We start from the raw sequence: 16,487 nt of genomic DNA on the forward strand, positions 1-16,487 counted from the left end.
CTGTTGCTGAGATCTGGAGCGTAGGTTGTGTCAACAAGACAGCCTTGGGATTTTCCTGCCTTGGGTGCTATAGGTGGGACGGCATGAGAGAGCTCTGCACCTTCAGCCACGGATAAGTGGGCTGGAGCTAACACAAGGTGGGATCCTGGAGTAAGAGAAGCAGTTGTTAAATGTAGCAAGTGTGGGTTTGTTCTGCCAAGTTGCTGCTTGAGCAGAGAACAAAGGTAGGTGGTGGCATGAAGTCCTCACACCCTCGCTGAGCTGAGGCAGGACTTGTGTTTAGGTGCTAAGGTACTCCCATGCTCAGCATCCCAGAGAGCTGTTTTATCTAGAGGGAGAGCTGCTGATGAGTGGAATGGGTAGATTACATTACTTGGTAAAAGAAGAGAGAAATAAAGGTTATTCTGGTGTGTAACTAAACTCCTCATTCCCCTGGAGATTCAGTTACCAAGCATAACGTTTTTGTGGGGAGGAGATAACGAAGACATTGTTTGGCTTAGAGGCAAGGCAAAGTAATCTACCAATTTTTTGTTGGTTGTATTTGTTTCTTACAGAAACCATCTTAGAGATCTTTGGGACAGATACGGCCAGTTTGTGGCTTTGTGTCAGCGTGGTCCTATTCCTAAGTAATGCTGATTCTGCCCAGCTCTGGTTCTGACCTTTGTTGCAGATCTCAAAGCTCTCTTTGTTTTTGTTCCTACTGAACAATTTAAAAACCTGAGGCACACAGAGGTGAAATATTTCAGTTACAGATGTGTATGGTACCTGCCTCAACAGTGTTAACACATCAGTAGCCAGCTGTTCACTCTCCTGCAGCCGGGCTGCCACAGCCGTGTCCCTGGCTCCCCTCCCTGCTTCCTGCCCTCCCTGGAGCTCTTAATTTTGTTTTGCAAGATTTGAAGAGGGCTAAATCTGGGTCCAGGGGTGTTATTTTTGGACTCTTGGAAATAGGCTAGTGTACAAAAAAAGATCTTTCTGACGGTTTAATGAACCATTTTTGGATTTGAGGGGGGAAGGGGAGGATGGCAGTAAGATGGAGGGGCTTTGCATGTCAACTCCTTAGTCATATAAGGGGCAGAGGGTCCATCTATGGTGTTAGCGTCCTCCCAGAGCTCCATGTGTGTTGTCCCATCCCATTCCTCCCCCTTGATCTGTTTCCAAAACTCCTCTTTCCTTATCCACCCACTTTTCCTCCCTCCTGCCCCACCCTCTGTCCTTTAGAGCTGTCCCAGATGTCTTCTCCTGTGCCTGCTGTCTGCATTCTCAGCTGCACACAGATTGCATTTCCCCGAATCAATTTTAAGGAGCCATTGATGGAGGTGTATTTCAGGAAAATGCCTACCGTTCATTTCTCAGTTTCTGCCAGGATGGATTTCAAGTGTTTCCGTTCCAACTAGGAGGCTCATTCAAGTCTAGAGCTGGGTAGGTGCTGCAAAGACCTGCACACCAGAGAAGTGTTTGTCCTGGGCTTTCTGACCACGTTTGTCTCAACCTCTTGGGAAGGGTGACTGGTATCCAGGGGTGATGTGCTTGCGCTGACTTTGAAATCATTATGAAGGCAGTCTGTGCTGTGTTACCTGAGGTAGGTCGTGTGTCTGAGGACAGTTGGGGGATGTGGAAAATGACAGTTTAGTCCTCAACTCTACAAAAAAAAAAAAAAAAAAGGAAAAAAAAAAAAAATGCACAGTTTAGAGAATGGAGGGAGGGGGAGGCAATGGGGCAGAAGCTGTTGACCTTGAAGTGCTGTGCTTCCAGGAGGCCATCCATCTGCTGCCCTGTGTTGAAGTGAGCACAGGTTTGGATTGCTAATCCTTTCTCTGACCTGGGGGACTCCACATTTCAGAGAGTGTGAGTGAGCAGATGGATTTTATTAGACTTAGAAGAGCCAGTTTTTAAACTGAAAAAGCTTTCAACCTTGTCTTTAGCAGAATGGTATTGACATGGAGGTCTTTGTCTTTCCTACTGCTTGCTTCTTCCCTCCTCCTCTCCCCCACCAGCAGTACAGTGTTTAAAACCCACCTGAGCAGGGCCCACCTAGTTGGTGATCATGGCAGCTGTTTGTCATACCAAATGCTTTCTATGTATCTTACCTCATATTTGTTTTGGCTTAAGATAGAACCCAGTCCTCCAAACGTTTACTGCTGGATGTGCTCCCGCTGACATCTGCAGGAGAGCAGCGAGTCCAGCTGTTGACCAAAGGGATCCTAGCAGCAGCTGCTGCCCATTTGGGTATGGACCTTCTCAAAGAAGTTGTGATTGTGTCCTGAACGCAGAGCATATTTTTACTAATGTCCTTCCAAGATACAAGGTCGCAGAAACAACCACCACTGATGGGCTAATGAGCCAGAAGCCTCCATCTCATTTATCATAATCCAGATGTTATTCTGCTAATTTCAAGGCTGTTGCTCAAGCACAAAAATTGACACACAGGAGTTGAGAGCGGGTCTACATCACAGGCTTTTGTCAGGGAGGCCATCAGTCAGGGCTTTGATGGGATGTGTGATCTTTGGCCAACACAGCTGTGCTGACAAGAAGTCCTCAGTGTAGACTTCTCCTAGTTATACCAGCAAAACCTTATTCTTACTGGTATTGCTGACGTGGGGCAGGAAAAGCTTTCCTGCAAATTCAGTGCTGCCAGCGTGAGCTCTGTCGATGGTGACCTCCCTTTACCCGTCCTGTAGACCCGAGTCTGCCTGCTCTGGCAGCCTCCCTGGTAAGAGCTGGCCTGAGTGGGTGCAGTTGTGAGGTTCCTATTAGGAAGCCAGGACTGTGCTTGCTTTTATTATTATTATTTTTTTTTTTTAGAATCTTTTGAATGCATTTTTTAAAATGTACATCTTGTTCTCAAGAAGGCTTTGATCTTGTTAATCTTTTCATCTATACATCAATCTGTTGTGTGAAAATGCTGGAACGTGCTTTTATTGTGGCGTGGGGTTTCTTTGGGTTTTGTTTTCATTTTTTTTTGCACAGTTTAGAGAATCTTTCTTCCCTGAGGCTCTCCCGCTGGCTTGATCCTACATGAAAGTTGACCACAGACGTGTCAGGTTCTAGAGTGCCACTTCAGGCCATGTCTTTGAATTTTCTTTGCAGGGATTTCTGATATCGAATTAAAACAATTCTTTCTTCTCAATAAGATAAAGAAAGCATTTTGGGCAAGTCTGCACATTCAGTTGTGAGCAGACATGAGCTGCCTGTCTCCACCAGGTGGGATGCACGCCAGCTTTAAACCCAAAGTCTTATGGTTGCTACAGCATGAGGCAGAGTGGACTAACTTACCTGCTCTCTGTGTTTTTAGGTCGAGCGACTGGTGTGCTGCTGTGGTTGTGATCATTTGGCCGGTTCGAGGCATGGGCCATCTGATTAAATCCATATGTGTTTGGCTGCATAGACTTAGCCTTAAACCTGGTCACTCGCGTATGCCCTTCTCCCCTCGTTCTTACCATAGGTTTAGACCCCAGGTTATGCTTTCATAGTTGCAGTGGTGCTTTCCTGAAATGTCCACCTGCTCGTGATAACAGCTGTTCTTGTGAAAACCCATGTGTGAATGCAATCATATATGTGAAAAGTAATGCTCTGTGCTATAACTTTATCCCGAGGGAAAGTGGAGGGGTCATTTGGCACCCCCCAAAAAAATTGAAACTGTACCTCCTATACATGACTACAAAAACATAACCTTTGTAACAAGTCACTACTACTGAGTCAAATCAGGATCTTTGCAGCTGTCAGACACTTATTGATGACAGTGGTGTGACAAGGTGTCACTTTTAACTTTCCTCAGTGTAAAATAGAAATTGCTCTGCTTAACAGTTTATAGCATCATGGTAACAGTTGATCACTTCAACCGGGAAAGGGACCAATCCCTTCGGTTCTGTGTGTAACTGTGTGGACAGAGAGTTTGACTTGTGATGGTGGGTTGGGGAGGAGAAGGTTGGAGCATGAAAAGCAGCCACCTGGGAAGTGTGCTGCCAGAGCACACAGCCTGCTTTGCACAGCTTCTCCATTGCAGATGTCCCCGCTTTAAACACTTCTTTGTAGCGCAGTGGTGTGCTTGAGGACTGCACCCAGGTCTCTCATGTGCTTTGTGTTGACCTTTCAGAGGCTGAAATGCTAGGCAGTACTGCAAGATCTTTGAATATTTGTTGTCCTTGATATTGTTGACCCATTGCAGGTAAGTTTAAACTTCTTCGTTTATGAAAACGTAATGAATTTCTTTTTCTACCTCTGTCTTTTGCCTAGGTCCTAAGGGAGACTAATAAATTGGCTGAAATGGAAGAGCCACCTTTGCTACCAGGAGAAACCATTAAAGACATGGGTATGTGAAGAGAAAATTCCTTATTCTTTGCTGACCAAATAAAATATTCATAGAGCAAAATATCTTGGTGATTATTGACCAACAACAGCAAATTGCTGATGTTTTGAGAACCATTACCATCAGATCGGGCTGTTTCATTAATCAAGTTATTGCACATCACACAGGTCGAGGTAACTGTATGTCTCCTCTTAGCATGTAGCAAATAAAAGGCAGTTCAATGTCTCTTAGCATGGGTGATGAGGTAGGTTGTACAGCTTTGCATTTGCTGCCTCCTGAAAGGACATGGATCGACTGCTTAAAATTGTGCTTGCCACAGGGAAACTTCTTAGGTCGACACAGCACAATTGTCTGTTGAATCTCTGTCGCAGACTGCAGGAGAGGATGCAGTGCTGTTGCAGAGAACTTGGTGTGACATGGGAATGGGGCTTTTTTCTTTTATTTTCATCCAGGTATTGTGACGTGCATCAGGTTTGCTGATGCATTCTGAAAGTTTGAGTAAGCCTCTTGATTAATTTTCTGTGAAAGGTTTTGCATTCACTAGTTCAACATGGTGCCTTCCTCTTAAAATGATATGGAAGAGTGCAACTTCAGTCCTAAGAATAAAAAAACAAACACCAAACCTGAAAATACTTCAGCAAAGAAACCCCAACCAACAAAAAATAAAAACAAGCAAAAAAAACCCACCTCAGTGCTCAATACTTTTCTCTACCTCCTTCCCTAAGGACTCAGGACTTGTACTCCAACCATGCACTGCAGGCTGATTTCTAATGTACTCCACAGGCACAGTTAGCTCTGACAGCCAGGCTGTATTTTGAAGGGTTCCTGGGGAATGGTTTGAGAGATCAGAGTTACCAGTGTTTATCTGCTGGCAAAGGAGCCACATGAGTCTGTAAGACTGGGTGGCTTTTGGAGTAGGTCAGACAGCAGCTGCCTGGTCCAGCAAGAGGTTAAATGTAGCAGAAAGGAAATCTTTATTATTCATCAGCAATAATTATTTCCTGTTAAGAGTGTCAAGAAAGGCAAATGTAATTCTTTTTGTATTTTACAGGAAAGGGAAGAAAAATTATTTCAGCCAACCCAATAATCTAGGGTAAGATTGACCCTATAAAAGACAGGAATTCCATAAGCGAGGGAATTAGTAAATCCTGGTTTCCAGTATCTTTCTCCCATATGGATTCTCTTATATCTACCAAAGACTGAGCTTATTAGGCTTCCCTTGGTAGTAGCACTATTACAACCTCTCTGTTATACCTGGCATCCGTTCTAACAAACAGTGAAGCATTTTAATGCCTTAGAGATCCTTATTTATCAGATAGAGACTGCTGAAATCATACAACCGTGGCAAGGTTAAGGTCAGACGGGCCATGTGTGTAGGTACAGGTGTACATGTGCAGTGTAATTAAGTAAAATTGTTTCTTTAGGAAACCAAGCTAATAAAATGCAAATGTGAAAGGTGATGTGGCTTACAAGCTGGCAAGGCCAGTGTTTGAGATCATGCCTGGGATTCCTTATCTGGAAAACATCTTTCTAGCACCTTTCCTCTTTACCCAGAAGTCCTGTTCCTTTCAGATGTAAATGCACACTTCTCTTATGAGTAGATTTTGCTTTATTATTTTTTAAACATTTTGAAATAACGTTTTGAATAATGGGAACTCTAGTGGAAAAAACAGGCAAGCTGCCCTCACCCCTATTATGCTTCGTGAGTCTGCTTTCAAACCTCTGTCAAACTGGTCTTTGAAAAGAAGTGATTAATAATTGGCCGATAATGAAATGCTTGGTTTAATTAGAACCGGTTAGAAGCATTTTGTGTTTAATTGTCCTTCCAACAAATGCATGTAAATTTAAATAAATAAATAATGAAATTGCTAGCGTGTGTGTCTATGTGTATTTTATTTTATTTATTTTTAAGCAAAAATTCTGTGCTACGTATTTTGCTCTGAATTAGTCACTCCTGATCCTTCTCCGTAGCAAAATCTCAGAAGTCAGTGAAGACTAATGCAGAAGCAGAGCTGACGTGAGGATGACTTAGTTATATGAGTTGCCAGTGCCCTGGAATAAGGCTTTCTCTCTTCCTCCCTCCAGACTAAATCTGATGAGATAAAGGTAGAAGAAATTCAGGTCCCCATCCTTACACCCCAGTAGCCTCATGCCTCCTGTGTGTGGTGGCTGTCACCTGGTTGGGAGGTGAGCTCTCCTCCTGACTTCACACGGCCCTTGCAAAATGGATCCCATAGGGTTTGGAGGGTTGAGGTTATTAAGATGGTCCAGGGGGTTCTTTCATGGTTCTGGCAACTCTGGTCAGCGGGTCTCCTTCTGAAAGGATCGCTGTGTGTTTGAGGGGTGTCACTAGTTGTCGGTGATAACGTAAACCATTGCCACAGCACAGCCAGCCAACTGCTTCAGTGGTGGAAGATGTGATGGGTCGCTGCTGGGCAGTGGGGAGGGGAGGGAATGACTTAAATGCTGGCATTTTTAATTGATGTAAAACAGAAGGGCGGTTAGGGGAGGTGTTTGCTGTGGAAAACCAGCAGCACCTCTTGCCTTTTGCTGGAACAAGAGAGAAACATTTGAGGCCTTTTAAGAAGGGGACTGTTTTGAGTCACCGTCACTCAGGCTCAAAAATAATTTAATTGTTGCAGGGTAACTTGATCGCTGACTTCAGGCTTAAAATTACCAGCAGTTGGGTGCTGGAAATCGCTGTAGCTCTGCTGGCTTTTAGCGTGAGAGCCTTCATCCCGGGGCTGACTTTGTGTGCAAGGGTGTGCTGAAGGACCCAAGCATCCTAAAAGCCACATGTAGGAGAACTGCCTTCTCCTGTCCTTGATGGCACAAGCCAGCTTACTGGTGAGCCTTAGCTTTTATGCAGGTTGTTGTCAGCCTCAAACGTATGCATCCAGGCATGCATCTGTCTCCTCTTTTCGTGCACGTTGTTCTCAGCTACTGGCAATGCATTGCTCAGTAGTAAACAGTAAGAGTAAACAGTTTGCAGCCGAATCCTTTTTTACAGGGGTAGCAGTTCTGTGCAGATGTAGGATTCTAGGTGATGGTACTTGCCTGGAGTTCAGTTTATACCCAAACTCTTATGTTCTCCACAGAACTGAAACTTGCATATTAGCTGTAGGCTAGAAGCCCGGATTAAGCTTGTTTTCATTTCATGATCTGAAAAGTAGAGACCCCAAATATTGTTGCTGTCATTATTTTACTCACATAAATTAACCATAAAATTAACAACTTTTTTCTCTCTGTTTTTTTAAGCTAAGGATGTTACTTACATCTGCCCCTTCACTGGAGCAATCAGAGGAACCCTTACTGTTACCAATTATAGACTGTATTTTAAAAGCATGGAACGGGTAAGCTTTTAAAACCATCTGCTTTTGTGGGCTATTCAATCTTTAGAGCTAGGTGTTCTTTGAGGGTAATTCTGTGTGAATCATAGCTATATGTTTGGGAATATAGGCATAAGAGAGCAGGAGCTGGGGATTTTCCCCCCTCCCTTTTTTAAACTCACAAATTTCAACTGTCTACAGGACCCTCCTTTTGTCCTAGATGCGTCTTTAGGTGTAATCAACAGAGTGGAGAAAATTGGAGGTGCTTCCAGTCGCGGTGAGAATTCATACGGGCTGGAGATTGTATGCAAGGTAAACTTTTATCTGTGTTTTATACGATAGGGGAAGGGGAATGCACATTTTAAAAGGTTTTCTCTGTAGTGCTGTAGGAAGTTCTGCAAAACACTTCAGTCAGTATGACTTCACACACTTCAAAAAACAGCGGATTTGAATAGTAATTTTCAGGATTCTCCAGCTCCAGTCATTTGAGATGAGACCCAAATCTTTATTCAGGCTTTGTGCTAGGTAATGTCTCTTCTTCATAGTGGAAACCTCGTCCTGCATCCCACTAATGCAATTCTCAGGGTTGCCCACCAGGCTATCCCAGGAAGACTCCAGTCATTGTGGAGTACAGGGTGCCTTTCACTCACATGTATTTCAAGGGCAAGAAAAAGGCAGATTTCCCCTTAAATCATTAGCTGATGTCCACCTGCTGCCGTGCTTTGTGATGAGGGGCTGGCAAGCAGCCTTCAGTCCTCCTCAGGGCTGTTCTTTCTAGGCAGTACGTAGGCCTCTCAAGAGCCCTTGGAATCATTGGAAACACAAACTTCAATAAAAATTAACAATTTACCTCCTTGTGTCTACTTACTGTAGACCCACAAAGTAGGTAAACCCACCATCTCCAGTCCTAAATTCATACTGCCACTGTTCACCAGGGCATAGCGCCTCTGCTTCCCTTGGTGGCCATATGGGGAGAGCTGGATGCTGAACCTTGTAGCTCTTGTGCTGCTTAGAGCTCTTGTCGGAGCCTCCCCAAGGCTGAAAGGATACCACTTTCTGGATAAGGGCAGATGGAGGAATGAAAATGACTCCCAAACTGCTCCGGTTACTGCTGGGATTTGAGGCACCAGGAAGCTAAGCAGACTCTCAGGCTGTGGGCATGCTGAGTCAAGAGTAGTTGATATAATCTGTACTGAATCATCCAGCTGCTCCCTCATCCTATTGCAGTCATGATCCTCCATGGCTGACGTAGGGGTGCTTGTTGGCTAATTCGTTCCCTGTTTTGATCTGAATTCCTAGTCCTCAGCCATTTTGTCTATATGCAAATTTGCACGCAGGGTCGGGTTTGGAGTGAACTGCATTGTTTCCCTGGGTGGGAAAGCCAGGCACAAACTATACCACAGGTATCTTGACCCTATACAGCAAACACACGTGCACACACACGTGTGTGTGTGTGTATGCCTGCCTGCTTAGCCCAGAATATGCAGAGCAGTTTAGTGCAATGCAGAGTAGTACAGATACAGTTTATGCATCCTGAAATATTCTCTGTCTGAGACCAATTGCCTAATCTCAATCTTGTGAGACAGCTAAGTCTTCAGCAGGTTACCTCATTCTCTGACTTGCTGTACCATCTTCATATGCTTGAACTTGATAGCTTGTTTCCTGCTGGTGGCTTTTAAACTGGTTACAAGTGTTTGAATTGTAGGCTTGCCTGGAAAATCTTGGCGCCTTAGAGATGCTTTATTTAGTTTCTGAATTTGATTTTGTAGATGTATACGGAAAGGAGGTCCTGTGTTACCACTCTTTGTGGGAACTGTGCTGTTGTGCAAAGTGGAGGAATTGTCAGCTTCAGTCATCCTCTCTAGTCCTCTGAGAGATGAAAGCTTTAAAGGGAGATGGCATTAGTTGCTTTGCACCAGACTGGCTGGGCTTGGGCTCCCTCTATGGAGCTGCTTTGTGAGGCGGTCATTTCCAGCTGCCTTCTGGCACAGCTCAGCCTGAGAGCCCAGTAGGAGCTAGGAGGTCTGTCGAACGAAGTCCTGCTGGTCAGAGATAGCTTGTACCTGAGCAGGGCTCTCCCCGAGACTTTCAGCAGGTAGAAAGTTTCATGCAGAGGCAAGATGCCACCAATCCGGCATGCCTGTGCACTTCCTCTGCAGTTGTGGCAGGCTTTGTCGGAGGCTGCAGATGACCACTGAACCAGGCCCAGAGTTGCAGTACAACAGCATTCAAAGTACGATACTAAAGCAGTACTAGAAAGAGCATCATGATGTGACCCGATTTAGAATGTTGGCTTTCAGAGTTTCTTTGGATGTTGAAGTGGTTTCGAAATCTGCAGTTTGATTTCCCTGTTTCTTCCTAGGATATTCGAAACTTGCGATTTGCTCATAAGCCTGAAGGGAGAACTAGACGGTCCATATTTGAGAACCTAATGAAATATGCTTTCCCAGTTTCAAATAATCTGGTAAGTATTTTATTTTCAGTTGTTACCAAAAGACACAGAGTGGCAGTAAGCTGTTTTGTTCAGTCCTGTCTACCTGGTACAATATTCACACGGAGTGCATTTTGTTGAAGAAGGAGAAATGCTGTTTTTTTTTAAATCTTGGCATTAATTCTGTAGGAATTTAGATTGTATAGAAACAGGAAAAATCTACTACTGTGGGACTGGATTCCTTCATGTATGGAAAAAGCTGATACTTCCTCATAATGGAGGGAAAATATTCAAAGCACGGTGACATCCCTCAGAGGTTTACAGCTAATGGTGACTGCACTGCTCTCAATTCTGGAATGCAGTTCATCTGTTCTGTTGTGTTATAACACTGCAATTGTTGCTTCAAATACAGATTGAAATGATCTTGTTCTTAGTATGTAGAAGTGTTCCTGCCCCAGTAGTCTTTTTCTTTCTCTTTAATAACAAACCTTTGTCCATGAAGTACTAGGTAATAGACAAGCAAGATCAGCGGTGTAGAGGAAGGTACAGTGTTGTACTAATTACTTGCTAGAGTGAGCATGTTGATCTTTTTCACAAAGCCCTAAAAGAAAAGTAGTGCAGTGGAAAAAAAAGAAAGAACAGTCCTGAGCTATTATTTGAGGTATTAAACATCCTGGAAATGGGCTCTGAGTTAGCTCTTAGTGCTAATTTTTTTTTTTCTTCCTTTCTTTCTCTCTTTCAGCCACTTTTTGCATTTGAGTACAAAGAGGTTTTCCCAGAAAATGGATGGAAGGTGTATGACCCCACTTGGGAGTACAGAAGACAGGTGGGTATTATTGCCATGTCCTTCCTCATCCTCTCTACTCTTCAGAAGTGAGGCTCTGTGCAGCAGTATAATTACAGGTCACATGGAGGGGAGCGTGATCCTGCTGACAAATGTCGTGCAGGCTGGGTTAGGACATTGTTCTCCACACTGCAGTGATTGATGACAGCAGTACAGCATCAGAGAGAGTAGCATCCACTGATGGAGATTACTCAGGCTGCAGAGAGCTGACTTTAGGCTTTGGTAGAAAAAACTATTGCTCTGGCTTAGTCATCAGCCACTGCTGGCAGTGAGGAAGGGAGGATGCGTTTTGCGGGTACAGACATCCCATTGTTGAGTTTCACACCTCAGCTCTTGCTTGTATCAGTTTTAATTCTTTCCAGTTTTCTGTAAGACATCTCAAACAGGAATTTGGAAGGAAAAAAAAAATTAAATGTAGAAAGTCTTCATTTTCTTGGGGAATCAGCGTAGGGATCAACCTAGAGAGTGTTGTGATTAACCATAGCTTGGAGCAGATAGTTGTAGTGTGTCCTGAGTGCACTGGTCAAAGGTGTTAATGATTGTGAAGTGGTAGGCCATCAGTTAGGAATACTGCGGTAAAAACTTGAGTGGTCCTTCCTGGGGGAAAAGATGGGAGAATTTTGGGGTTTTTTAATGAAATCACTGTTGTAATAAAATTCTCAAGTTGAGGAAACAGCGCAGTTTGGTGACAGTGTTGCGCTGGACACATTAAACTTTTGTCTGATCCAGACCTGCCAGGATAAACCCAATTTTCCTTTGTAAAATCAAGACATTTACAGCTATGTAATTTAAAGATTTATCTGGATCTTTTCCATAAAGTGAGTCAAAACAAGAAATCTGTCTTAGCCTAGTTGTTCATCTGATTCCTGATATCCAAAACCTAAGGAAGGGATTCATTTTCCTAGCTTTAGTCTTCTAAAAGCTGAGCATGCCTTCTAAATTGGTTATCTAGGCCTGTCATTAACAGATGGGGAGAGAGAGCTTCACTGTTGGGGGTGATTTGTTCCCTCCTGAAATAGCTGCCTAAGATAGATAGCTGGCTTCTAGGCTGCTAATTGAAAGTGAGAGGTATCTTACCTCTGCTGTCTCCATTGCCAAAAAGTGTTATGTTTTACAATGAGATACCACATTCGAAATTCCTAGTAAAGACAAACTCCCATCGTTTGTAATCAATGACACACATTGTATCTAAGGTCAACTTTGACTAATAAGACCAGATAATGCAGCGATTCTTGCTTTGTTTAGAATTTACCCCTTTTTTGGTAGTTATTTTAAGGCAAGATCTTTTTTATAAAGAGGGATCTGCAGCCCAAGCTGTATAGGAGAGAAGCTTCTTTACAGGACTGAGAACTTTGGAGGAAAGACTAAAGAATACTTGTGCTATCAAAATAATCTCTATTGAAAAGCACAGCATTCACTTAGGCAAGCTTCAGTTAAAACAGACGAAGTCTTTTGTAAAAAATATTCTTACAATACCTGGAAAGAAGGAATGGTGACCCTTGAGAATTTCAAGGTAAATTAGTCCAATTTCTTAATCCTGGAATATCTGTTTTTAGAATACAAGCCTTTCTGTCCATATTAGGTTTTATATTGTGCTTGGCTGTACCTTAAATTTGTCAGGAGCTTGGTTACACAGTAAGAAGATACATATATTTGCATGCATGTGATTTGCAGCTCTTCATGGCCTTTCTGTAAAGAAAATGGGACTCTGGGCCACGGTGTCTTTGTTTCTGGTCATATGAAGTAGCACTGTTGTGTGTAAAGCATGTCGCAGTTGAGACACTGCTGCAGCATGTACTCCTTTTGTATCATTTTTGAGCAGACAGGAGAAACTTAGCCTGACTGCTTTCATGTCAAGAAACCAAACTGACGTCTATAGCTAAAGCTCTTAGTCATTTGCTTACATTGGTTACTGCAAAAATGAATGCAAACTAGGATTTTTTTGCAGCCGCAGCCTATCTGAATTTTACCCATGATGGGCCACAGTCATTCCCATTCCAGATCACGCAATCCATCTGTTCCAGTAGCTTATCTCCAAAAGTGACCAACACCAGCTGCTGAGGAAGAGGCAAACTGTACTGCAGTAGATGTGTATGTTGTGATCTGGCCAGAAGGAGAATTTTGTTTGAGTTGATTTAGGTCCTGCATATGAAGCTTTAGGTCCCCACCAACGCTTTTAGGTATTTCAGTCTGTTTATTTAATTTCAGCGTTCATAACTATGGATGTTCAGTTTATCCATGTGAATGTCTTAGCCTTTTTTCTTAGTCCAAACAGGTTCTGTTAAAACAATAACAAATATTACAGTAAATCAGGGTTATGTCCTGAAGTGGCAGCAGGGATTCGTTAACAGTGAAACAAAACTGGCATCATCAAATCGGATAATGGGATTACCTGTCTCTGACTGTATGAATTGTGATCAGAAATAGAAAAGCAGGACATATGCGCTATCTGCAGGGCCTTTTGGAATTGGTTTAAAAACTATTAGAGAAGAGCTGGCCTAGGGCTTAAGCAGCCCAGCAGTACAGCCAGGTGTTAACTTGGTATATCTTAGGCCACGTCAGTCATTTCTCCCTGGGAGCAGGCACACAGAGAGGGGAACGGAGCAAAAATAGAAGCTAACTACCAGGCATCCAGAAAAGACTTTTAGAGTAGGATCCAGCGCGAGTAGGATTTCCAGCAAGACCTCAACAGGCTAGAGAGTGGGGTGCAGAGGAACCTAATGAAATTTAACAAGATCAAGTGTGGGGTCCTGCACCTGGGGAGGAATAACCCCATGCACCGGTACAGGTTAGGGGCTGACCTGCTGGAAAGCAGCTCTGCAGAGAGAGACCTGGGAGTCCTGGTGGACAACAAGTTGACCATGTGCCAGCAATGTGCCCTTGTGGCCCAGAAGGCCAATAGTATCCTGGGGTGCATTAAAAAGAGTGTGGCCAGGTCAAGGGAGGTCGAGGGAGGTCATCCTCCCCCTCTGCCCTGGTGAGGCTGCTTCTGGAGTATTGTGTCCAGTTCTGGGCCCTGGAGAAGGGTCCAGCAGAGGGCTACAAAGATGATCAAGGGATTGGAGCACCTCTCTGATGAGGAAAGGCTGAGAGACCTGGGTCTGTTCAGCCTGGAGAAGAGAAGACTGAGAGGGGATCACATCAAGGCCTATCAATATCTAAAGGGCGGGTGCCAAGAGGATGGGGCCAGACTCTTTCCAGTGGTGCTTTGCAACAGGACAAGGGGCAACAGGCACAAGCTGGAATACAGGAAATTCCATCTCAACATGAGGGAAAACTTCTTTACTCTGAGGGTGGCCGAGCGCTGGAACAGGCTGCCCAGAAGAGTTGTGGAGTCTCCTTCTCTGGAGGTACTCAAAACCCACCTGGATGCATTCCCGTCTAACCTGCTGTAGGTGACCCTGCTTTGGCAGGGGGGTTGGATTAGATGATCTCTGAAGGTCACTTCCAACCCCGCCCATTCTGTGACTCTGTGATCCGTGGTAGGATCTATGTCTACACTGGTAGACATGGCAAGTTTGGATGTGGTATGATTTATTTAATATAATTTTTTTCAGATTAATATAAGTGTGTTGATATGATAGAGATTGTAGCAATTAGGAAACATATTCAGTAAACTCCTGACTTCTCTGTTCTTGGCAAAGATGGTAATATGTAACTTATTAAAAATCTGTGATTGTGTAAAACTATGGGGAGTAATAAACAACCTGTAGAGAACAAAAGGAACTCGGAGAGGTTTGGGATTCAGTCAGTAAATGGAATCACATGTGGCAAATGAAATTTAAAACTGAAATTGCTCCCTGATTTTTATTACACACGGGCTGGCAGAGTATAAAACAGGATGGTGAAGTGAGTAAGACTCAGTTGAAACCAAAAGGCCTTGAGATGTCTTTGGAGTAACTTAAAGCTTTCATTTTCCTTAACAAGGTGGGGAGCGTTTGGAAAATATTACAAAGGATTGGGAAGCTGGAAATGTGTGATGTTTCCATACAGAAGTCATGCTTGTCTAATCCTATGCTCTGCTCATTTGTACCAGGGAGCCACAGTATAGGGCTGTGGTTGCTGCTATCAGAGAAAACGTATAGAAACTAATAATTCAGAAGAGGAGCTGACCTGTGCCCAGCATTAGTATACAAGCAGAGTGGGAAAGGTAGAGCATGAGAACAGCATCCTGCAGAGGATTGTTGGGTGGAACTTAGGGTAGTAAAATGAGAATTGAACTGTTAAATGTCCCATGGTTTAACTGAGGTCCGGCTTATGCTAGTTATGTCTCTACTGCAAAACAGATCACAGCTCTGTTGTGCTGAGCAGACACAACCTGGGCTGAGTACACAGCAGAGGGACCGGCTTGGCTCTGGCAGCTGTATCCTGTGTAGGTGGAGGGATGTGCCTGAGCTCGTGTACTCGGCTTCCTGGTACCTCATGGCTCAAACCACGTTTGAGAAGAGGCACTGCTGGTGTGCAACTCGGGACCCTCTCTGCCTTGCCCACTGCAGGTCAGGGTGTATCTGCATGGCTAGGCTTGGAATCGGTCTACTGGATCCTGTAGAGAGATGTGACTGTGTGTAATTCCAGCAAGGAATTATTTTTTTTTCTCTCAGTGAAAGATCCTCCTGTGCGTAAGCTTAAACATGTGCTTTGCAAGGTGGTGGTTTCAGTGCCATGCTGGTGTGTCTTCAGCAGTTTTTCCCTGCAAACAAAGAAAGTCCATCTTTGACAACATGTGTAGGTCAAGTGATAACTGAGCACAGGTCCTTAAAGTAAGGCAGGGGGAAGTGTCCAGGGGGAAACCAAGTCTGGTTTGTGTGTGGAGATGACACAAAGGCTGCGTCTCTATGGTTAGATGATAACAGTCATAAGGAGTGTTCCCAAGCACTGGGGCACCTTCATCGCAAGTTCCAGCCATAGTTCAGTCCAGGCTGTTACCATCCCAGTTTTGAGTGAGTGTGTTTGAGCATCTTTAGCCATGCACAAAGATGCTCTGCCAGCAGGGTGTATGCAGGTTGAAAGAATAAAGCAGATATTTACTGGCTAACACACAAGAAAGATAGCAGGGACTTAACTAGCTACTAGGCTAAGCGTTAATACTCACCACCTCAGAGGAGGCATCTGAAGAGACTTTCCTGGCCAGGCAGGCACTAGTGAGAGAAGGATGAGCGTTTGTACCTCCCTCAGGTGGGTTGTTGTTGCTGTCTTCCACTGGCAATGCCAACACCAGCACACAGATGACCCAGCTGTTGGCTTTCACCCAATGACTGCCTTACTAGACTCACGGTTCTTCCTTTTGGACTTTATACTGTTTCATTATGTTGCTTTCTTTTGCAACCTTGAACTACCAGCGGTCCCCATCTCAACAATCCTCTTCCCTATCTGCAATTTTACGTTTCTTGTCTTTCTCTAGATTCTCACACAGTTCTTTCATGTGGCTTTGCAGTGTCCTTGGTGGCCTGAGCCGTGGTCGTGCAGCTGGGCCACATCAGAGCTGGGACCTAAAGAGACAGTTGGGGCCTTGTGGAGTGGAGAAGAAGGAGGGCTGCAGGGCCAGCTCGCCTGCTGCCAAGCCCGGGCACAGTT

General features: G+C 44.2%; 1 protein-coding gene across 1 annotated transcript in view; it reads left to right on the top strand.

Annotated features, from left to right (window-relative positions):
* Nucleotides 1-16,487, top strand: part of MTMR2 (myotubularin related protein 2) — a 40,756-nt gene that overhangs the window by 11,628 nt on the left and 12,641 nt on the right. Inside the window, exons 2-6 of the mRNA XM_009881165.1 lie at nt 4,237-4,312; nt 7,568-7,662; nt 7,840-7,950; nt 10,001-10,102; nt 10,812-10,895. Coding sequence (XP_009879467.1) covers nt 4,267-4,312; nt 7,568-7,662; nt 7,840-7,950; nt 10,001-10,102; nt 10,812-10,895 — 438 coding nt within the window. The 5' untranslated portion in view covers nt 4,237-4,266. The remainder of the gene's footprint in view (nt 1-4,236; nt 4,313-7,567; nt 7,663-7,839; nt 7,951-10,000; nt 10,103-10,811; nt 10,896-16,487) is intronic.

This window comes from Charadrius vociferus, unplaced genomic scaffold (genome assembly GCF_000708025.1).
Source record: "Charadrius vociferus isolate BGI_N301 unplaced genomic scaffold, ASM70802v2 scaffold1, whole genome shotgun sequence".
Classification (NCBI taxonomy): domain Eukaryota; kingdom Metazoa; phylum Chordata; class Aves; order Charadriiformes; family Charadriidae; genus Charadrius; species Charadrius vociferus.